The sequence below is a fragment of the Silurus meridionalis genome, chromosome 4, assembly GCF_014805685.1.
Source record: "Silurus meridionalis isolate SWU-2019-XX chromosome 4, ASM1480568v1, whole genome shotgun sequence".
In the NCBI taxonomy this organism is placed as follows: Eukaryota; Metazoa; Chordata; class Actinopteri; order Siluriformes; family Siluridae; genus Silurus; species Silurus meridionalis.
This window is the reverse complement of record NC_060887.1, coordinates 15,887,079-15,911,168: the sequence shown is the minus strand read 5'-3', so window position 1 is coordinate 15,911,168 and position 24,090 is coordinate 15,887,079. Positions and strand designations below refer to the sequence as shown.

The following is a 24,090-nucleotide window of genomic DNA, read 5'->3' as shown; positions in this document are numbered from 1 at the left end:
GTCCAAAGCTGTAAATATTATTTAGTGACATCACAAACTGAGCTCATGCATTGTCTCACCCCAAATCGGATTATTATAGCAGTAGTATGAAAATCTGTGCTGTGAACTGGAAAATGTTTATGAGCAAGATTATGAGAAAATGTCTTGTGCTTGTGGAGGGATGAGGTTGTGGTAATGTTTATGGCCTGACCAGTTATAAACTCATTTGGAAAACAAAATAAGCCAAATTAGTCAATATAGACATGGTAATCGCGTACATTTATTATTTCACGACAATAATAAGTACATTGACATCCTGATCTAATGTGCGGGAAAAATCATTAACCCATACATTGGGAACTTATAATTTTGAATGTAAATAGATCACAAAGCTGTAGTGTAACATAATAGCAATCCCACAGCACTCTGCTGCCCTCCTGTGGACAAATTGAAAATTCGTAATCACGTGTTCCCAGTGCAGTGAGACTTTTAACCCACAATGGAGTTTTTTTCCTTAGTGTTAGTGTTAGCCTGTTAGCATAGCAGGACAGATACAGAGGCAAGAAAAAGATGATGTAAACACTCATGTCACCAACGGATTTCTCCACACAGAGAGTGTTGAGAGCGTCCTGCTCCATGTTCGTTAACGCTAAATCAATCAGTTTAATTCAAATCATTAAAATAACTTGTGGATTATAAAACTAGTTCTGCTGTTTGCTGATTGGCTGCTCATCTATCATGGCTTCCCAGCAGTGCTTGTCCCCAGCAACCATCCTCATTCTGCTTTCTTAAAGACCTGCTTAGCGACCACATCATTCACACGCAGCTCCTACAGAGAGATAGAGAGAGAGAGAGAGAGAGAGATTAAGAGGAGAAAGATTTTATACTTTGTTGCATGCACAAAGTTTTTAAAGTTTATTTGCAGTTTTGAAGTTTGTTTGTTTGCGTGTCTTTCTTATAAGTTTATTATACACATAATGTAGTCTGTATTGTGATTCTGTGTTTGATCAGCAGAAACACCTCTCTCTTATTCATTTATTTATTTTCTTGTTAATCGATTGTTATTCACGATTAGTGATTTATTCAGCAAAGTGTTTATTATCTATTATATATAAATAATAGTTTAAATTCTTTATAAAAATTTTAGCAAATCTGATATTCTGCGATTAAAACAGCAATAATTCATTTTGTTAATCTTTCATATTTTTATTTGTTTGTTTGTTTGTTTGTTTGTTATTTTACCAGGTGAAGTAAGTTTCCCTCGAGCCAGTGTGTCCATCCTCGTCCTTCTTTCTCACCTCGCTGAACACAAACCAGTTTATCACCATCCCAGTCCACTGTGGTCTACACACACACACATACACACACACACACACACACACACACACACACACACACACACACACACACACAAATGTATGAATTCTGACATGATGTGAAAAAGATGTGTGAAAATGAATATGAAAATGACTTGAACATGGCTTGAATGTTGGCATGTTTGTGATATGACAATATCGCTTGTAAATTACATGACTGTGGCACATAAATGATGGAGGTGCTGCATATAAGAAACAAGAACACGGCATATAAACGCCAGTGCAATAGTGTGTAAACTGTGGCAAGTAATTACCTGGACTTGGCATGCAAATTACTTGAATGTGGCATGTTTATGGTGTCTAATTGTACGTGGCACGTAAATAAAATGATCATAAGACATATAAAGGTCATGAATGTGGCATGAAGCATGTTGTTGTTTTGCATTGTTCATGTATTGTAATTTGAATACTGATGTAAGCAGCACTGTGCTCCCACCTGGCACTTCCTGCCATCCACAGGCCCCAAGTCCTCAGTGAACTCTTCTCCCAGAGTGAAGGCCATGTCAAAGTTCTTAAACGTTGTGGCAGTTTTAATCTTCATTGCTCCGGAATTAACATCGTGTTCGATGTGTTTACTGGGTTTCAGCATACACACCACTTTCCTTAATGCTATGTTTATATCTAACACACATTCAACACATAAACCTCTTTAATTCATGCATATCAAACATAGAAATAACATTGTTAATAAATGAAAGTAAGTGTGTGTGTTACAGTGATAATAAGCTGAGTGTTAGTGTTAATGATCTAAGTGTTCCAGTGTTAATGATCTAAGTGTTACAGTGACAATGAGCTGAGTATTACAGTGATAAGATGAGTATTACAGTGGAAATGAGCTGAGTGTAACAGTGACAATTAGCTGAGTGTTACAGTGATAACGAGCTGAGTGTTACAGTGACAATTAGCTGAGTGTTACAGTGATAACGAGCTGAGTGTTACAGTGACAATTAGCTGAGTGTTACAGTGATAACGAGCTGAGTGTTACAGTGACAATGAGCTGAGTGTTACAGTGATAACGAGCTGAGTGTTACAGTGACAATGAGCTGAGTGTTACAGTGATAACGAGCTGAGTGTTACATTGATATAAGATGAGTGTTAGTGTTAATAAAATAAGTTACAGTGATAATGAGCTGTGTGTTACAGCTTTAATAAAATAAGTTACAGTGATAATGAGCTGTGTGTTACAGTGTTAATAAAATAAGTTAGAGTGATAATGAGCTGTGTGTTACAGATTTAATAAAATAAGTTACAGTGATAATGAGCTGTGTGTTACAGTGTTTATAAAATAAGTTACAGTGATATTGAGATGTTTGTTAGTGTTAATAAAATAAGTTACAGTGATAATGAGCTGTGTGTTACAGTGTGTATAAAATAAGTTACAGTGATAATGAGCTGTGTTACAGTGTTATTAAAATAAGTTACAGTGATAATGAGCTGTGTTACAGTTTTAATAAAAATAAGTTACAGTGATAATGAGCTGTGTGTTACAGTGTTTATAAAATAAGTTACAGTGATAATGAGCTGTGTTACAGTTTTATTAAAATTAGTTACAGTAAAAATGAGCTGGGCTTTACAATGATAACGAGCGGAGTATTACGTTGGCTGAAAAATAGATTGGTATTGGGTAATGAGTTTGCAGTGTTACTTTATGAACTTAACACAGTAGCGGATGATGAAGTTGAAATGTTACAGTTGAAAGTAAAAAGCGATGACGTCACTCTCACCTAACGCGGCCAGATAGGCTTCAAAGTTTTCTTGAGAGACCCAGTGATAAACTCCTGTGTAGTTCGGAATAGACATGTTCAATCCGGGTTATTTCCTCGCAAATCCACTCTGGCGCGACTGCACACACTCTCGCTTGTGTCGCTGATCTGATTTTATGTTTCCTTGCGCTACTTTCAGTTTATCTGTCTGTAAAAGTGAGCGTTTCCGTTCTCTACTTCTCCCGGTCTCTTCTCACAGGCGGTACAAGCGCGCTCCCGACCACTATACTCCCTGCGGGGGCGTGCGCGAGACAAAGGAGAAAGAGGGGGGAAAAGTTCAAAAGTTCATCCTATGTGCTTTGAGTCCCTCCTGCTCAGGGGAGGGAAGATGGTGTGGGATGTAGGAGGAGGGGAAGGGATCTTCTATTGATGTGAGAAAAAGTTTTTTTTTTCAGGATTATTAAGCAAAGCATTTCCACAAACACACCACAGATGAACTTTCATCCAACAAACCACAGCAGATACACAGTAGTTATTAATAATAATCATAATTCATTTTAACAGCTACTCGTCTCACTTCTGATGAACAGTAATTACACCTGAAATATTTTGAGGAAAATCATTTTTACATGAAGGAGACACTCACCCAATGAAAAAAAAAAGCAATAGCAAAATATAGAGAGATAAACTTCACACAACCACATGAGCCCTGATGTGATAAAGGGTCTCATTCTAATGCCATTCCTTCAGGGATCATTTTCTTTTCCCTTCTTACAGAATGAATGCAGCCTTGTTATTTTGGCTAACAGGGCATTAGTGTTAACCTTCACCTAAATTACCTAAAAACACACAGAGACACAGATAAAAAAAACATGGAACTACACGAAAACACAAAATGTTAAGTACAGAAATCCATAACTTAAATACTTGTTTCACACACACACACACACACACACACACACACACACACACACACACACACACACACACACAAAATAAAAATAAATAAAAATAAATAAATAAATAAATTGGGGACACTGTGTAAACTGTGGATAAAGACAATATGCAGTGGTTTGCAAATGTACCATTTTATGCAAAAAAAAAAAAAAAAACCCTGGGCAGGCCATGTGCCACTGTGTAGCATACTCTTTTCTTTTAACAACAGTCCATATATGTCTGGGAACTGGGAAGATCAGTTGCTACAGTTTAGGGAAAGGTATGTTGTCTCATTTGTGTCTGACACAGGATTCTACCTGCTCAGTAGTTACATCTGTGGCCACAGGACAGCACTAGTCTCTCACACTGCTCTGGTGTGATTTTGGTCCACTCTTCTTCCAGTCTCCTCCACAGTTCGGTGACTGTAGCGGGTTTATTGAGTTGAGATCAGGACTCTGGGCAGGCCATGTCATTATTTCAATGTTTTCAGTTTCAAGGAACTGCTTTACCCTTTTTGCTGTGTGACATGGAGCATTGTCCTGCATGAACACTGCGGGCTGATTGGGTGATGAATGCATGGAAGGAACCATATGTTGTTAAAGAAGGTTCTGATAAACATTTGCATTCACTCTGCCATCTAGCTGTATAAGAGGCCCAACTCCCGCTGCAGAAAACATGCCCCAAACCATGACACTTCCTCCTCCACTTTTCACTGACTTCTTTACACACTTTGGGTTCAGTCTTTCTCCAGTTTGTCGCCTGACAAGTCGTCCCAGGATATGTCGTCCAGATCAGCTGCCTTGCATGCATCCACTCTGCTAAATGCTAAATAGAGATCCGTTGTTGATGTGTAGATGTCCACGTCTGTGTGAGAGTCCAGTGTGCCCTGTGAGGCAAACATGTTCTAGTCAGTATACGGAAACTGTTGCGGTAGAGAAGAAATGCCTCTCTCTGGCCATACCTTTACTGTCCTCACAGCTGGTTTTACCCTATTGATCAGTGGTGTGTTTGGGTAGCATGAACAAAGAGAGGTGATCAGACTGACCCAAATGAGGGAGGGGAATGCCCTTGAATGCCTCTGGTATCTTTGTGTATGCCTGATCCAGTGTGGTGTCTCCTCTGGTAAAGCAGGAGACATTATGGTGAAATTTTAAAAATACAGATCACAGGTTGGAGTGGTTGAAGTCTCCAACAATGACGAAAGCATCTTCGGGATGTGCAGACTGTTGTTTGCTGATATCTGCGTGCAGTTCCTCTATAGCAGGGGTGTCAAACTCAATTGCACAGGGGGCCAAAACTCAAAGCACACTTTAGGTTGCGGGTAGAACAGAATAAACATTTATTGAAAACACTAAAACTAAATGTTTTTTTTTTTAAACATAAATATGAATAAAAAAAGACAGGAATATTATTCCAGAATAAATCAACTTAAACTTTAAATAACTTAAAATATTTTGCTCTCCATTAAATATATCCTGTCAAAATTATACAAGTTAGAAATATGAACATGCTGCAAAAAAAATCTGAAAATATAAATAAAAATTGTGCTTTTAAGTAAACGTTAAAATAACAACAAATCAAAACAATCAGATCTCTTTGCTCTTATGCCATTAAAAAAAAAAAATGCTCTCCATAAAAATATCTCCTGTCAAACATAAGATGTCACACATCTTCATCATGCAGCTCTTCAGAAACTCTCCCTTGGTAAATGGCCAGGCTGATTTGGCTCTAATTTCACAGCAGCTTCACTTTGTGATTTTGCTCTGGTGAAAAACATCTGCTAAAATGTCAGATTCCAAACTCTTATACTTTCTGTATCTTCTGTTCTGCATTCAGGTTTTTCAGCTTATCCTGATGTTTTGTCTCGTAGTGCCGTCAGATTCAATTCCTTTATTACACCCACATTAACTCCACTAATAAGACACACGTGTTTATTGGCAATGTCAGTTCCATCGGTTTTGAAAGGCTCCGTTTTTAAAATCAACTTTTCTCTTCGCCATTGTGAGCGGCTTCACAATAACTTTACAATAGGGTTGTATACATCAATAGAAACTTTACTTGATTGACGCTGGAATGTTCCCAGGTAGCCGAGCGTTTAGCAAAGCAGCTGAAGCGCTGCATTATGGGATCTGTAGTTGTGTGTTATCAGCGCTTCATATGTTTATAACAATGATAATAGATCTATATAAATGATCTTGCGGGCCAGATATAATTGTACATTGGGCCAAATGTGGCCCGCGGGCCTTGAGTTTGACACATATGCTCTATAGCTAGCTTAGCATTAGCTTCCGGAGGAATGTACACTGCAGTCACAGCAATGGCTGAGAATTCTCTCGGTAAATAAAAGGGCCTGCACTTAAAAGGACAGTAAATCTGCACTGCTATTCAAGCTGCACATTGACTATATATATATATATATATATATATATATATATATATATATATATATATATATATATATATATATATATATATATATATATATATATATATATGTATATATATATATATATATATATATATATATATATATATATATATATATATATATATATATATATATATATATATATATATATATATATATATATATATATATATATATATATATATATACGTATACTTACATATTTATCTACAATTTGCACAAATGCTAAACCACATTTCATTGCAGTATGTGTACTTTGCAATGATAATAAAGTTCTATTTATCTATTTAGAGTAACTATTCATGTGAAAGTTCATTCTACCACCTATGTATTACAACAAAGAAGAAGCTTGCTGCTAGTCTTAAAAGTACCTTAAGAGATGGGCAAAGTGCAGCGTAAGGTGAGATAAGTGGTTAGAGGTAGGTGGGTGTTGTTTCCTTTTTGGCTTTTTAGGTGAGTATCACTGTACTAAATCTGATGCAGCAGTTACAGGAACCCAGCGAAGGGAACTTATCTGTGTGTATTAGAACAGTCTGCTCAGTGTTAATGTGTGCACTGAGCTCACTTCCTTTGATATAATCACACATCTGGATGATACAATTCAAATTAAAACAGGATAGACCAGTTTAACCTGCCTACCACAATTACACACACACACACACACACACACACACACACACACACACACACACTGTGTCCATTCCAGATGAATCACAGCTCACAAGAGGCAGAATTGTGTGTGTGTGTGTGTGTGTGTGTGTGTGTGTGTGTGTGTGTGTGTAGTAAATGTTATCGTGAGTAAATATCAGTGTATTCCACAGTGCAAATTATTGGAGAAATATTTTTATTGAAAATGCACTTGTTTTAAAATTACAGTTTACAGAATCATTACTAAATAAATCATATTAATATGTTCTGTGTTTGAGCTGACAAAATATAATAATAATAATAATAATAATAATAATAATAATAATAACTGGAATGACCCTGAACAGGTGAGAACATGGTGAGGCACATTATTATTCCTCTCTCATTTTATCGTTTCCTCACAGAGCCGCTCTTCTTCTCCTCCGATTTCTGCTTTTTCACATCTTTCTTTCCCTTCGCTCCCAGATTCTCATACACATCCTCTTTATTCCTGAAACAAATATGTTTTTATTGTTATCATCATTGTTGTCTTCAGCTGCAGCAGCATTATTACAGGTTCAAGCACAAAGTGTTTGGAATTATTTTTTAAACGATTCATACTTTCTCAATAATTATCAAAAAGAGGTTTGTGAACAATATGAATGAACAAGCTGTTACATGGAGCCTAATGTACTCAAACAGTTCCTGTAACTTCTGAATGCCTTTGAATAAAATGGATTAATACAGTTTAAGGTGTGGTCACTTACAGGGGGTGAAGCTAAGGCCAGATCAGGATTTTCTAATTCATTAAAAATAATTAATTTTAGAACATGGACACCAAAGAATAATCAGATTTACAATAATTTGCATAATATATGTTATACAATTACATTCTTTGCACACTAGTCCTAGGAGTTTGCTAATATTTGTAAACAATATGGCCGACACATTCTCTGATTTTAAAAGAGGTAGAGCTGGTTTACTCAGAAAGCTGTACTTGGTCAGTAGTGGTAAGTGCTTGTTAGGGCTTGTTTGTGTTTGTTGGTTTAATTTACTTGGCTGCAATGTTAATTGGAGATGTCTGGATGATGATTACACTGCACATAGGGTTCAGTTCTGCAGAAAAAAACAGTTTGTGTCCTTTTCCTCTGACCCAATGCCCATGCTTGTCCTATGAGAGCTCATATTTGTCTAAATGTGTGTGTAAAATGGAACAGGCTATCACTGCTATTTGCAAAATGAGTACAAGAATTGTTTTTTTTTATCATTATATAAAATGCAAATAAATTAGTTTAATATATTAGTATTGAAAATATGAGTGAGGTCAGTATAAACATCTCTCTCACAAATAATTCTAATATAGTTACTTTTAAGATAAGGTCTTGAAATTAATGTAGAGCTATCTAGAGTTACTTTTTTCCTAATTAAAAATCTCAAGGGGTTGTAAAGTTTAGCACATAACTGTAGTGAATTTATAAAGACCACAAAAACTTAATACACAAAAATTTACTGAGACTTTTTTAAAACAGTGTTAGTGTTCAGTTGTTTACAAGTTGGGGTTAAAAGGCACTGGTGGGTCCTGAGGGACATGTAAACATTGATGTACAGACACACAAGCACACAGGCAGGCAGGCTCACATGCACACACACACACACACACACACACACACACACACACACACACACACCCCCCAAGTGTGTGCAGTTTAATCCTCTTTGTTCCAATGTAAATCAAACCTCAACTCACAATGCTCTGTTCTAAACACTAATTAGCCTGTAGGCTTGGAGATTATAATTCTAGAGCATTTCTCTCTCTCTCTCTCTCTCTCTCTCTCTCTCTCTCTCTGCCTTTCCTCATCTCTGTCTGTTCCCTTTTTTTATATTTCATCTGTGGAATTTGCACTGAGTGCTCAGCTGGATGTTGAACCACCAGACTCAGATAACACTATGTGTGTGTGTGTGTGTGTGTGTGTGTGTGTGTGTGTGTGTGTGTGTGTGTGTGTGTGTGTGTGCGTGCTTGAAATAGTGTATTCTTCCTTCTTCCCCCTGCCACCCACTTCCACTTTCCCATTAACTTACTTGGAGACTTTGCGGGTGGCTTTGGCATGTTTGGACGGTAGTGACAGGTTCCCATACTCTGTGTCTGTGACCTGAAACACACACACAATTGATGAACATACATATAGTGCTATGCATAATGATTCACTCTGAACTTTTTCAATGTGCAATGAAACTGAAATTAACTTGCATTTTCTAATTATACAATAAACATCCCTTAATACTGACATTAAGAAAAAATGAGAAACATTATTTACAAATAATGTGATTGTTTAGGCATTCAACCCCCTACTATTTATTAGTTCTAGGTCCAGAGGGGATTAGTCATAGACACAAAAAAAAGGAGATAAGGAGAATTCTGATGGAGAATGAATACTCTATGCAGCCTGAACACTGCAGTGGTTTAATACCAAGAACCTTAATGTGTTAGAGCTTAAATGTGTTAGAACATAACTGTGGTGGAACTGAATGTATTGGAGAATACATTTGTTAGAACCTAAATTTGTTAAAGCAGCCAGTCAAAGACCATGCCTTATTCCAGAATCTGGTAAAATAAAATTGATCCATCCTGACCAGAAAAGTGGAGTAAAACTAAAGGATCCAGGTGTGTAAATCTAATAGAGATTATGCCATATATCCTGGATCTGGAGGTTCTACAATGTGTTGAATTGCAAGGAGTGTGCTTATTAAAATACTATTTCTACAAAAACTAGTGGGTTTTTTGTCTCCATTCCTGCTCCAAGCTCCATCTTTCCTTTTTCCCCTCTGTCATCCCTGCCTCTCTTCATCCAAACTACCCCTTCATCACTCTTTTCTGTATATTTATTTCCTGTAATCCTTCCCTTCTCACCATTCTGGCTTTTTGTAAGTCTTTCTCAGACTCTGTATACTTCAGCATGGCGAAATAAATGAAGCGATACTGCGCCTCCGTCTGCACCATCCCCGACCTCTGTTCTCTCACCATCTGGATACACTTCTGTATATCGATATCACAGTCCACACCTGTTCACACAAATATACAGGGACTTTTTTAGTATTGTAGACATGTGATATGGGCTCTCTGTCAAAATGAGTGTGATTACTTTGATCTCCATCTCATCACATTCCTAAGAACTTTATTCTAGAAATTACACTTTATTCTTTACAGGTTATTTCTCTACTTTTCTCTTGATTATTATTATTTTTATTATTATTATTAAATTCAGAGCTTATCTAACCATGTACATTCTCACTGAGAGAGACAGACAAACAGAGACATAGAGACAGAAAAAGAGACAGGCAGACACAGAGTGACAAATAGACAGATGGCTCCACCTTTATTGTCGATTGTTTCTATCAGCATGTCAATGACAACGATGGTTCCTGTTCGCCCAATTCCAGCACTAAAAATACATGCACACATTAATACTAATTAATATAATTATTATTATTAGTAGTAGTATTAATATTAGTATTATTATTATATTTATAGATTATACATATATACACTGATCAGGCATTACATTATGGCCACCTTTCTAATATTGTGTTGGTTCCCCTTTTGCTGCCAAAACAGTCTTGACTCGTTGAGTATAAATAGCATTAAGTTCTTCATCAATTTGACCTACAGGAGCTCGTCTGTTGAATCAGAAAACACGGCCCAGCCTTCTCTCCCCACATGCATCAATGAGCCGCAGCCTCCGATGACCCTGTCGGTGGTTCACCACTGTTTCTTCATTGGACCACTTTTGATAGATACTGACCACTGCAGACCAGGAACATCCCACTAGAGCTGCAGTCATCTAGCCATCACAATTTGGCCCCAAACTTGCTCAAATCCTTACGCTTGCCTATTTTTCCTGCTTCTAACACATCAACTTTGAGGATAAAATGTTTACTTGCTGCCTAATATATCCCACTCACTAACAGGTGCCATGATGAAGAGATAATCAGTGATATTCACTTCACCTGTCAGTGGTCGTAATGTTATGCCTGATTGGTGTTCCAGGAAAGCCGAACTTTTATGCAGTCCACATGTGGTATGTGATGGCCACCTGAACGTCAGTTTAATTGTTTTTTTTTTAAACATAATTTATCATTTATAACAATATTCAATCATTCTATTGTGTATTTATATCCACAGCAACACAGAGACCTCAATGGTTGGATGGACGACATCTACCATAAAGACATACCAATACATTTAAACATATATTCTCATAAGTATGAGTGTGTGACTAACTGTCTCACTGCTAAGTGCTTCATCTTTAGCCTGGTGTCCCAGTAAATGTGCAGATACACAGGATACAAAAACACCATGCTGCACACATGTACCTAAATTGAGCCCATGTGTTGTGTGGCACAGTGGGAGCGTGTGTTACCTGCAATGAATGATCATGGGCCCCACACCGGAAAACTCCTGCTGCTTGCTGTTGACCTGGTTAAGGAAACTAAGGACTTTGTCTGGCTTCTCAGGGACACCGTGATCCGGCCAGCTCAGGTACTGAAAGTGCCAGATCTCTCTTGGCATCTCACTCTAACACACAGACACACACAGACACACAGACACACACACACACACACAGTGTCAACACACACACACACACACACACACACACACACACACACACACACACAGTGTCAACACACAAACATCACTATTGTCAGGTGTTGCTTGATGTGATGTGATGTGATGTAATATTATTCAGTGTGATTTGCTGTGATTTGGTGTGATAACATTAGGTTAAAATGGCTGCATGTACCCCATCATTCATTGCAACCTCCATCACTCTGACTTTATAATCATCAGCATCTCTCTCTGTTATTGCGGTCACTATGTACTTCCCAAACTCCTTCGTCTCATTAGAATTGGGCCAGTACGGAACACACTTATTCTGCAAAGCAACAAAAACAGAATTAATCAACGTCCTGCAACTGTCCCATCTCATACCCTACTCGCTATTTCCGAGTTCAAAAGTTTTCAAAGTTTTAATACCAATTATAACATTTTTTATTGAATCAAATAATAATCTTCCTGTATGCAAATCATCCAACACAATGTCACATTTCAAAACAGAAATTTACTAACATTTAAATAATTTTACAGGGCTAAAAATGAGTGTAGGTAGTATTCTTAATACAACAATGTCCATTTTAGGCCCTTTTCAAAACACCACCTAAAGAAATGTTAGACACAACCTTTATTTTGCAGTAATTCATAGGCATCATTAGGGGAGGTAATAACAAACAAATTGCTGGCTTATCCACAATACAGACCCGTCCTTTCTCGACCTCCCGTGTCGTCATGACGATGACCCGTGTCTCTTCTTGCCAAACCATTTGCCAGAAATCATTGACAGTTGTTGCCAGACAGCCTTGACACGCAATGTAGACTTTTGGAGGACAGCTCTCACACATCTTATTCTACAGCGATAAAGAACAGTATGAGCATTCATTTTTTTTGTATGCATTTCTTACTTTGTTTAAAAAATACCTTGACATAGTTGGCATTAATATAATCAGATCCAACCACGTTGGGGTCTCCACCCTGAAGAATCACTCTGGTTTCATCAACTGAAGAGATAAAGGGAATTACAATTTTATTTAAACTCTGCGAAATGTTTAAAATCTCTGTACGATTTTATAATATTTAGTATTGTCTCACAAGGCAAGATGTTTTTGTATCTGTTTTTGCTTTTGTTCTCTGGCCGCATCCCTTCATCTCTGCTCTTCTTCATTTTATTATCGAGCTTCTGCAAAGCCTGCACAGAAACAGGACAATAAGAACAGAACAAACATATTTATTAATCCAAATCAAGCAGTCATTCATCAATCCCAGAGTCTTAGTAGTATACAGGCTGTGCCCCAAATCACCACCCTATTCACACTTCTCAACTGTAATAATATTATACATTCCTAGTATGACACTCATCCTAAAACCTTAAAGACTAGCTAAAATCCAAAGCCAGAAAACTAGCTAATCTCTAAAGTCTGAACGCTAAAGTATCTAAAGCCTAAATTATGATATACACTCAACATTTACTGTCCAAAAACTTTCCAAAGTCTGAATTTTAACTTTAGGTTTTGTGGTTTAAAGTTTAGGGGTTATATAGTCTACGAGCTTTAGGGCTCAATCAAACCCCAAAGGACCCAGAAGTCCAAAGCCCAAAGAGAAAATACCTGAAATTCAAGGATCAGTATTTCCCCAAAACTCAAACATTATCCTATCTTTAAAGCCGGAAGAATAGACCAAAATCTCCAAAGCAAATCCCCATAGCCCAAACTTTGGCCAATTCTAAAAGGCCAAAGAATACCAAAACTCAAAGTGGAGATTAGTTGAATCCCATAGACTAACAACTATGGTGATTTAAAACAAAGCATACATGCAATAAGTTTTTTTATCACTTCAGGTTGTATCTGGTTGTTAGTCAAAACAATCTGAATGTTTCGATTTCTGCCAAACAATACAGGAGCTCAGATATTAATAAAGTGCCTCGTCATGCAAAAAAAAAAAAAAGATTGACTGATCAATTACAAATCCCTGTAGACTAGCTAGAAGTGAACTAGATTTAGAGATTAGCCAGTGCACACTTACATCAAACTCCTCCCAGAATCCAGCTTTGATCTTTTTGTCTCCTCCTTCTTCGCTTTTGGGCTCAATGGACTGATCCAGCTGCTTCACCCTGCTGTCGATTGCTGATGCATTCACTCTGGTGGAGAAATAGGGCTGAGAGACACAGAAAAGGACACAAAGACAGAATATTTTTTATATATGACATGGGTGACTAATACAAAAGCTAATACAAAATCATATAAATATTACAGTACATTCAATAGACAAGTGGCTAACTTTTAAACTCTGTATGGTTTATACTTTTATCGTTGTTATATTACATTAAGAGAACATGGTGTATGTATGGTGTATGTATGGTGTATATGTGGTATGTGTATAGTGTGTGTATTGTGTAGATAGTATGTATGTGTGGTGTTTATGGTGCATGTGTGATATGTTTATGTAGTTGTATGGTATGTGTATGTAATTGTATGGCATGTGTATGTAGTTGTATGGTATGTGTATGTAGTTGTATGGCATGTGTATGTAGTTGTATGGCATGTGTATGTAGTTGTATGGTATGTGTAGGTAGTTGTATGGTATGTGTATGTAGTTGTATGGCATGTGTATGTAGTTGTATGGTATGTATAGGTAGTTGTATGGTATGTGTATGTAGTTGTATTGCATGTGTTTGTAGTTGTATTTTTCGTGTAGGTAGTTGTATGGTATGTGTAGGTAGTTGTATGGCATGTGTATGCAGTTATATGGTATGTGTATGTAGTTGTATTGCATGTGTTATGTAGTTGTATGGTATGTGTATTTAGAGTGTATCTAGTGTATATGGTGTGTTTGAGTGTGTGTGTGTGTGTGTGTGTGTGTGTGGTGTAAGTGTGGTTTGTATATAGTGGAGGTGGTAGTTTAATAGTAAAGGCAAATCCCAGTCACACCAATCTGCCCCTCCTGGGCCCCTGAGCAAGGCCCTTAACCCCTCGATTGTATAAAAAAGATAAATGTAAGTTGATCTGGATACGGGCATCTACCAAATGCTGTATATATTCGATGTTATTAATTTTTATTTGTATAGCGCTTTTAACAATGAACAGTGTCTCAAAGCAGCTTTACACAGATAATGCGGTGATAAAGAATTAATCAGATGGTGTGTAAGATATGTGTAAGTTTGTAAATTATATATATATATAATATTTATGTATAAAATATGATGTGTGTGTGATTAAATGTATGTTTAAATGTAATTGCATATCATTAGCAGTTGCCTGGCAAAATACTGTAAGGATTTCTCTCACCTGTTTCAGGTAAACTTTGGTTCCAGTGACTTCCTCGATTGGTGTTCTTTTGTAATGCTCCACAAAATCAGACAACGTTTCAAACACCTCTTTTCCCCCCACAGTGTAGCCGTTATCCTGAAACGAATCACAAACATCACATGTTTTAATTACACTCTATTCTTTCCCATCTGTTTTACAGATGGGGAAATGATAAAAAACTATATACCACAGAAATTAGACTTTTGTACCTCCTGAACCCCTACCTAGCATGCATGTACACAGCATGTACTTTCATACTTGCAAAAATCTGCAATCAGAGCTAAGCAGAAAAGTATATCTGAGTTATTAATGCTAGCTGATATTAGTCAGTTACAATATAAGTTGATTCCTAATAGGGTGAGAATAATGTTAAATGTGTTAGCAGCCATTGCAGAGTGAATGATGCTAATTTGTATCAAACAAAGACTTTCTTACTAATTTACCAACTAATTAATGGCTCGAACTGAGGTTTTATAAATTTTTGCTGTTCATATAAACAATGCATGCGTATATATGACAATGATAGACTACATGTCAGCGAGATTTCCAGGATTCTCTATACTCCATTTTTACTTGGCTGGATAGCAAGTGTTCTTATGACTTCAACTTGGTGCGTTATGGGTAATTTACATGCAGTTGTAAAAATCTCAGATGACATATGGGAATATATGAAATATTAAAAGCAATACAATGTGGTGTATATTCACACACACACACACACACACACACACACACACACACACACACACACACACACACACATAAATCTTGCTGATTTTTCCAGACAATGGCGTCTTTCAGGGAGAATTAAAACCCACAATTATATGCATGGGCTGAATAGGATTAGCTTTAGTAGCAGCTAATCCACTCAGTCACACACACACACACACACACACACACACATACACATGCACACGCTCTAAGTCATTTGATGTAAAGCAGTAGCGCCTCAGTGTGGTTGTATGGAGAAGGGACAAACGCTTGCCTGGGCCATTCTACATTTCTGTTCATCATGAGCTCCTTTTCACATTATTCACAACACACAAACACAGACACACAATGTGTGTGAGTCTTACGTTATAGTGAATCTTGATATGAGAGACTCTCTTGCCCTTAGTGTTCTTCTCGTCAGTGAGAGCAGACAGGACATAGTTTCCTGGATTGGACAGAGACTCGCGCACCAGGAACATCCCCACCTCATCACGCTCACGCAACAATTTCTCTGCATCCGGACCTGACAGGTGACCATGGTACCACCTGCAGACACATACACACATATAGAATGAGAGGCAGACATAAGACAGAGAAACAGACAAGGCACACAGATAGACAGAAAGATTTCTGTACAGAGGAATGACATCTACACTGTGTGTATAGATGTATAGATGTATAGATAGACAGACAGACAGACAGATAGATAGATAGATAGATAGATAGATAGATAGATAGATAGATAGATAGATAGATAGATAGATAGATAGATAGATAGATAGATAGATAGAAATACAAATTCATGTTTTACAGCAGCACAGAGAAGTGGTAGTTTTATGAAAATAGAAATGCATGCTGTTAACTGTAATACTAATTAGGTCAGTGCAAGTATGCCACTACAGTAGTGTGTGTGTGTGTGTGTGTGTGTGTGTGTGTGTGTGTGTGTGTGTGTGTGTGTGTTCAATTTTGGTTCAGTTCTCAGTTTCTACAGCTCAGCTTCCTGTACTGCGGTCGGAAAATTTTCCGATGACAGCTCGAGACATGGGTGTATTTTTAGCCATGGCCTTCCTCTTTAAGAAACACTAAGTGCAGTAAATAACACACACACACACACACACACACACACACACACACACACACTGCTGTTATTAGTTTAGCTTGGTTTAATTACTTTCAAGTAAAAGCAGCACATTAGCATGCTAGGATATAAATTGGTGCTCAGTACAATGAGTTATCATAGTCATTTCTCTGGATCTGGATCGTCAAGATGGGTTCTTAAAGGTTTTACCTGGAGATGCTACACAAAAAAAGAAAAAATATTTAGGGTTCTCCAGAGGTATACCTGAAGAGCGATTAGTGACCTGTTTGTGAGTCACTCCATTTGTTTCTTGCTGGAGGCTTTTATAAATGTTGACTGATTTAATTTAATTTACACTCACATCTTTTCTTATTAGCATCTCAAAAAATAAACATAACTACGGCTATGATTTGGGAGCGCCAACAGAAGTGGAAAATACATCAGCAGTTCAGTACTTTACATTACTATACTAATGCTATTCTGGTGTATTTTTACTTTACTTGAGTCTCACTTTAAGACAAACTCTTGTACTCTCAAGGTCTAAGCAAAGAAATAGTGTAGATAAATGAGGCATCTCCTTTACCTCGCAAGAATATAGCAACTCTAATCTGATGTGAAATTTAATATTGAGAACGTGCTGGTAATTTATTGGAACTAGCCTGGTTTCTTTGCCAATGCTAAATTAGATTTACAGCAATTCCAGTAGATTAAAATATGGATTATTTACACAATATTTTACACCTGCTAGTCAGTAAACTGAGTTAGGAGACTAAGTGATGATTTCAGGCAAAAAATCTGCATCGGTAAAAAGCTTTGACAGTTTTAGGTGAGTCATAAACGTTACTTTTCACAGAAAAACATATGTTAATTGACTTTTCTTAAATTTTTCCGACACATTAAATATATTTTCTTTTTATCAGCGTTTCTGTAATGTAAGTTGTGACATCACTGGACAAGAGACTACATACAGTCACAGTATGAACTGCAGTGTTCAGACGCCACGTTTGTATTTTTTCATTTCCACCGTCACACTAACACTAATGTTACCATTCGATTTTGATACAGGAATCTGCCCTAAATAAAGCTGAACAGCACTTGACACACACACAACACTTTTTTAAAAATAGATCTATCTTCCTAAATGGGTTCTACATGGACTTTTCTGAAATGGAAGCCTTCTGTTAAAGGGTTCATAAAGACGCTGTAAGGGTTACCCAATGAGAGGAAGAAAGAGAATGAGAAGCAGGAGAAAGAGAGATGTTGATGGTCAGTTTGCAAATGTGTCAAAATTGAAGTTTCCAACCGCAGATCAAAAGAGGAAGCTGAATGGGACGGGTGAGTGATTTTTTCACACACACACACACACACACACACACACACACACACACACACACACACACACACACACACACACAAACACACAAATCTTCTATAATGTAGTGTATACACAATACTCTATGCACTATAGACCATATACCACACACTACAACCTATACACAATACACTATAGACCATATACTACACTCAATACAATATACACTAAAGACCATATTCCAGAAAATAAACAACACAATATACACTATATACCATGAACCACATGTCATACACTATACGCTATACTATATACACTAAGATACAGAATGATATAAGAGTTGGATCACAAACATGGACGATACAACCTTTAGGCGTAATGTATGCATGCATGCATCTATGTATGTATGTATGTATGTATGTATGTATGTGTGTGTGTGTGTATGTATGTATGTGTGTAGGGGAGGTGGGGGAGGATATAACAAAGTGTTAACTTAGATTTCACAATTAACAAATCACTTCTCTTAAATATATCTGAATTTCACACATAAAATCAACAAATTACCATGCAGAAACACACAAGTTTTATCTGCTACAAAGTAATCTATGTCTCTCTCTCTCACACACACACACACACACACACACACACACACACACACACACACACACACACAGCAAAGCTACAAGGGCTACAAGGAGCTACGAGGCTAATAATGAAGTTTATAATAAGATCAATCAAAGTTAAAGCAAGTAGATGAAGGTTTAGTTTGTATTAATGGGAAAAAAGTTCACCTTCACACAATGAACACGTCTCGGCTGTTAGACTACATTTGCAATTTGCAGAGTCGCAATTATTTTTATGTATTCTTTTTTAAAGCATTTGTTACTTTCACTTTTCAAAAATCTTCAAAAGTCTGCAACATTATCCTGTAATATTAAACATCAGCATCCCTGCCACATGCTGCACATGACATGGGAGCTAAAAAAATCTCTAAAGCTTAGCTTTTTCTAAACAAAAAGCTGAATTACAGCAGCACAAGATAGTTCTTTATCCATCTTTGTTCTAGGGACTCCTGTTGTTTTATCGAGCTGTTCAGAATTATTCTTTGGCAAATTCCTTCTTCTTCTTCTTGTCTTGCAACTCTTATTTTTGTACCTTATCTTTATTTTCTATTAACTTCATGCTGTTCATATTTTTACAATTATAAAGTGGATTAATGTTTAAATCCAACAGGACACTATAAATGCTTACTGCATGTGCGTGTATGTGTTTGTGAGTGTCTGTGCGTGTATATGTGTGTGTATCTAGGTTTTGAGTTTTCCTTGAGTTTAGCTTTACCACAATACTGTAATTGACACTGTCACACTTTGGCCAAACAGCAGCCATTAATTCCGTATTATCACACTTTGTGTGTGTGTATGTGTGTGTGTGTGTGTGTGTGTGATATGACCTCTCGGTAGTAGGATCGGAGCAGTTGACCGGGTACTTGAGCTGGATGATGGTTCCGTCTTTGTCCTGCAGAATCCCGTGTTGTTCCCCAGTGTAATAATCCACCAACTCTGACAGAGTCGCAAACTTTTCCCCTCCATACAGATCATAATAATCTCCTGTGTTCTGGATACGGATGTGTGTAACACTATCTCCCACTCTGAAACACACACACACACACACACACACACACACACACACAGAAACACAATTATTTTAATTTATTTTCTCTTATCAGTTTTATCCCCAGTTTTATTAAACTTTTTGCACTTGTGTATTATCTGTAAGTGTAGATTAACGTACAGCTGTGAAAAGTTCTACAAAGAACTTCACAGCGTTCTTTTTGAGCTGAAGCGGAAGAACGCAGTAGACATGTATTGTAGAAGTGATCTGCTGTTCACTGTATTTCTGAAGAAATGAAAGATGAATTGTTGGGAATTTTTGTTACATTTTTGTTTAAATGGTAAATCTTTATTTCCTTCATCATTTAATTTCTCTTATTTGCTCAAGACTCTCAATTTTTATTTGAATAAAGTAAATATCTATATATCAATATATAGTTGGGGGGTGGGAGATAATGGCATAATGGTCCTTGAACACGGGCAACACGAAGAACAAAATAACAAAATATGAGTCTTTTAATGCTTTTAAGATCAAATAATTGGTCAGAAAATGAGCAAGAACTGAACTCCGTCCTGTAGATCTCCCCCAGCTCTGTCATTCCTATATCCATTTCTGAGCTTTTTATCAGCCCCCCTGCATGAGGCGTGGAACATAATGACTAATCTTGTAAGAGAAAAATATATTTTTAAGAATTTTGTACACACAGACATAAATTTTGCATTTAAATATTTTTATATTAATAATCACGTTTTACTTTTAAGATCAAGACTGTAAATTTCCATGTGTCTTGATTTTCCTCCCTTTCCTTAATTTCAGCAAAAAGTGAACGAGCAAATTGAGGCACGGGAGAGTTTTAGGAGGGCATTTGTTAAATCTGACTAATGATTTTCTGTTAAAAATATTAAAAGCTACATATTTAAGCAGTTTAGTCGTGGGTGGTTACAAGGGCTGCACTATTACAGGGGTTGCAGTTGTGCTTTTATAATAAAGGTGTAATAACGAGGTGGTCATTAAAAAAATGAATAAATGACAGCAAGTAGAGTGAAATAAAGAATGAAAGAATAAAGGTGTGTTAAGTGTCGGTACCTGACAGACAGAGAGAAATCACCAACATTCTTTTTACTCGGCCTCGCCAAGAAACTACCATCAACTCCACGAGTCTTTAAGAGAGATTCTGCCTCTAAACCTGACAGGTCTCTGTGGAACCACCTACACACACACACACACACACACACACACACAATTACTTCAGCTGACTCTGTTACAAAATAATAAATCAGAAGTGTGAAAGAAACACCGAAAACAGGAACCTGACAGGGAGGAAAAAGGAAAACCACAAAAAGGATAGAGACAACAAGGACAATTTAATTGATTCTCAAACAACCAGCAACAAATTGTGTGTGTGTGTGTGTGTGTGTGTGTGTGTGTGTGTGTGTGTGTGTGTGTGTGCAGTAATTGAAGCTGCGAGAGAAAAAAATCTGGATAAAGAGCTGGGTGAGGTTCATGGCAAGCTACGTAATAAGAAGAAGAAGTGTAGGAGGAGAAGAAGAAGAGGAAGAAAAAGAACATTAATAAAACATTTATAATAAATTAATTTCTGTTGAGGAGATTTAAATATATTTAATGAAGAGAAAATACATACAATGCGTACAGAGCGTGTAATTACACAGTTTTTATCCTCACTCTAAGATCTAAACTGTCAGCTACTAAGAAAAAAACACATGGAAAAGTGCTTCTACACATGCCATCATTCACTTAATTAAATCACTACACCACTGTAAGACACACACACACACACACACACACACACACACAGAAAGATGAAAGAGAAGACAAACGTGAAAACGCAAGTCTTTGAGAAGTAAAAACACAGAAATACACACAGAAATATAGATAATGAGACAGACATTAAGACAAAGACAAATACAGAGAAAGAGAGAAAGACGTCCTCTCCGTCTGTCTCTGCACTTACCGAACCATCTTTGCCTGTCACTCTGAAAGGTTAAAAGCAGAATAAATAAAGTTATTTACATAAACTAATTAAATTAAATTAAATTAAATGACTGTTACTGTAGCAACATAAACAATCACATTGCCAAAAAGACAATATGCTGCCTGTGTTAATATGCTAACATTCTAGCAGTGTTGCACACTCAATAACTTTTTTTCAATCAGTTCTCATGCCATTCTACATTATTTGTCTGTCACTCCAACATCTGAACATATATCTATCTCTCTGACTCTATGCCTGTCCCTCTTTTCATCCATTGTCCATTATCTCAACAATTTTCTGTCTAAACTTTAGTTTGACTTTCCCCATCTCTGTCTCCAACTCTGTCTCTCTAAAAAAACACCTTAATCGTGTGTCTACACCTATATATGTCTGTCTGTCTCTTTATCTACACCTCTAACTGTCCAAGCCTACACCCATCTATTACTCCATCATCCGTCTGTCCTTCATTCCTTTATTTTATAAACTTTTATCAGTCTGTCTCTCCCTTCACTTGATCACACCTTGGTCAACTGTCTGCACTTCTAACAATCTATGCCTACATGCCTATGTATTTACCCTCACTCGCTACTCTGTATCCCTCTTTCTACCCCACCTGTCTCATCTGTCCATCTCTAAACATCATTTGTCTGTCTGTTTCCCTCTCTCTACCCCACCTGTCTCATCTATCTCCATCTCTCTTCCCCATTTGTCTGTCTGTTTCCTTCTCTTTAGCACATCTGTGCATCTGCTTCTTTACTTCTTTGTGTACAATGCTCTGTTCGTTTTCCTCTGTGTTCCACAGTTGATCTTTATGTCAATCACTTGTTCACATGCTTCTCATCTTCTCCCCATTTCTCTCTATCCCTCCATCTGTCTCGCTAAGTTTATTTTTTCTTCATGCAAATTCAGTTTCTATACTACAAATGTGACTTTAACATACACCTGCAGTATTTTTCTGTCTTCCTCTTTTCCGTTCTGTACCTCTTTGTGCCTCTGTTGATCTTTCTGTCTTTTCCTCGTTCTGTATTCTGTGTGTCCACCTGTCTCTTTATCCGTCACTTTTTCGCTTATAGAGGCAAAAAATAAATGCACTTACTGTTTTCGGCGCTTGGTAAATGAACAACTGTCAACCGTTCTGCCTATATACACCGTTTATGTTCCTCCCTCTTCCCCTCTCTCTCTCTAACACTCTGTCTGTCTCTCTCTCTCTCTCTCTCGTGTGCTATCACACTCAAAACTCCTTCCTTCCTTTTTTATTTTTTTTTTCACAGAACAGTGAAAGCAAGAGTGCATTGAGAAGGGTGGTAGTGGTGGGGGAGATGTAACAGTTGGTGGAGAAATATCATCCTGCACTTCTATATTCTCTCTCTCTCTCTCTCTCTCTCTCTCTCTCTCTCTCTCTCTTTGTGTTGAACTGATTAGCCACATAATAAATAAGGTACAGTAGGAGTCCACTGACTACATGACCTTTGAGACAGACAGAAAAAGACAGACAGAAGTTACACTTTGACAAAAAAAACGCCACCCATCTGAGACTAACTTCTTCATTTATCACCCACTTCTCTTTGTTTTTATATATATATATATTTATATAAATATAGGTATATATACATATATACCTGTATATCCTTCTCGTTCTGAAACTGTCTACCTCTCTCTTTCTCTCCCTTTCTATAATGTGCAGCTTGTCCACTGATCCAGTGAACACACAAAGTTCAAAAGTAAACTGCACTTCCTTATTGCTGACACACACACACACACACACGCATGCACACACACACACACACACACACACACACACACACACACACACACACACACACACACACACACACACACACACGCCTGTCATCTGATTGGGAAAGCATGTCGATTGCTCTAATGTTGAGATGTCCCTGATTACAAGTTCCTATAAATGTTACACAAACACCCCCAAAAAAAAAAAAAAAAAAAAACTACATTTCCCACAATTCACAGCACCACAAAACATGGAGGTTAAATATCGTGTGTTTGAATTGCAAATATAACGCATCTCACCTAGACACAGCAATCCTTCGATTTGAATATCTGCAAAAAAAAAGCACACCATAAAAGATAACAACTCTTCAGTTCCACAAAAGCAGCTGTGTATGTGTGATCTTTACACAAGCTACACATATACACAGACCCTAAATGACATTTATGCAAATTTGAGGAAATGGAGACTGAAAAAGAGAGAGCCTAAAAGAGACATTTTTGAGCTAACATCACTAAACAACACTTGAACTTTAAACACGCAACTGACACCCAGCTTTACACTTCCTCTCTCTTTATCTAACTCTCTCACTCACGGCTTTGTACAAAGCCAACATCCTCCTTTGATACTAACTTTCTAATATATATATATATATATATATATATATATATATATATATATATATAT

General features: G+C 37.1%; 2 protein-coding genes across 5 annotated transcripts; both read right to left on the bottom strand.

Moving 5' to 3' along the window:
• Positions 1-237: 237 nt before the first annotated feature.
• On the bottom strand, positions 238-3,365 carry rbp5 (retinol binding protein 1a, cellular). The gene is made up of 4 exons (XM_046848424.1): positions 3,080-3,365; positions 1,792-1,976; positions 1,222-1,323; positions 238-808 (listed from the first exon to the last, which is right to left on the bottom strand). Exons 1-4 carry the CDS (start codon positions 3,153-3,155, stop codon positions 755-757), a joined length of 417 nt encoding a protein of 138 aa, XP_046704380.1. The 5' UTR covers positions 3,156-3,365; the 3' UTR covers positions 238-754.
• Positions 3,366-7,249: 3,884 nt separating this feature from the next.
• Positions 7,250-23,724, bottom strand: ptpn6 (protein tyrosine phosphatase non-receptor type 6). Of its 4 annotated transcripts, none has more exons than XM_046848349.1 (16): positions 23,706-23,724; positions 21,648-21,669; positions 20,762-20,884; positions 19,515-19,712; positions 16,040-16,220; positions 14,943-15,059; positions 13,681-13,812; positions 12,751-12,847; positions 12,580-12,659; positions 12,363-12,509; positions 11,849-11,980; positions 11,468-11,622; positions 10,422-10,489; positions 9,958-10,109; positions 9,129-9,199; positions 7,250-7,560 (listed from the first exon to the last, which is right to left on the bottom strand). In XM_046848349.1, the coding sequence occupies exons 2-16, from the start codon at positions 21,653-21,655 to the stop codon at positions 7,458-7,460; spliced, it is 1,764 nt and encodes a 587-aa protein (XP_046704305.1). In that variant the 5' UTR covers positions 21,656-21,669; positions 23,706-23,724; the 3' UTR covers positions 7,250-7,457. The 4 variants fall into 4 exon arrangements, with proteins under 4 accessions (XP_046704305.1, XP_046704302.1, XP_046704303.1 ...); XM_046848346.1 differs by lacking the exon at positions 23,706-23,724 and adding an exon at positions 22,765-22,857; XM_046848347.1 differs by lacking the exon at positions 23,706-23,724 and adding an exon at positions 22,650-22,772.
• Between the last annotated feature and the right edge of the window lie 366 nt (positions 23,725-24,090).

Bases quoted from the DNA above. Each gene is read 5' to 3' on its own strand.
- rbp5 (XM_046848424.1), bottom strand. From the start codon at position 3,155: ATGTCTATTCCGAACTACACAGGAGTTTATCACTGGGTCTCTCAAGAA. The intron at 1,324-1,791 runs GTGGGAGCACAG...GTGTGTGTGTAG, and splicing joins TGGATGGCAGGAAGTGCCAG to ACCACAGTGGACTGGGATGG. The intron at 809-1,221 runs GTAAAATAACAA...ATCTCTCTGTAG, and splicing joins AGGGAAACTTACTTCACCTG to GAGCTGCGTGTGAATGATGT.
- ptpn6 (XM_046848349.1), bottom strand. The intron at 11,981-12,362 runs GTCTGTATTGTG...GTTGCTTTGCAG, and splicing joins GGGAGGTCGAGAAAGGACGG to AATAAGTGTGTTCCGTACTG. The intron at 9,200-9,957 runs GTGAGAAGGGAA...TGTGTGTTTCAG, and splicing joins ACTTACAAAAAGCCAGAATG to GTCACAGACACAGAGTATGG.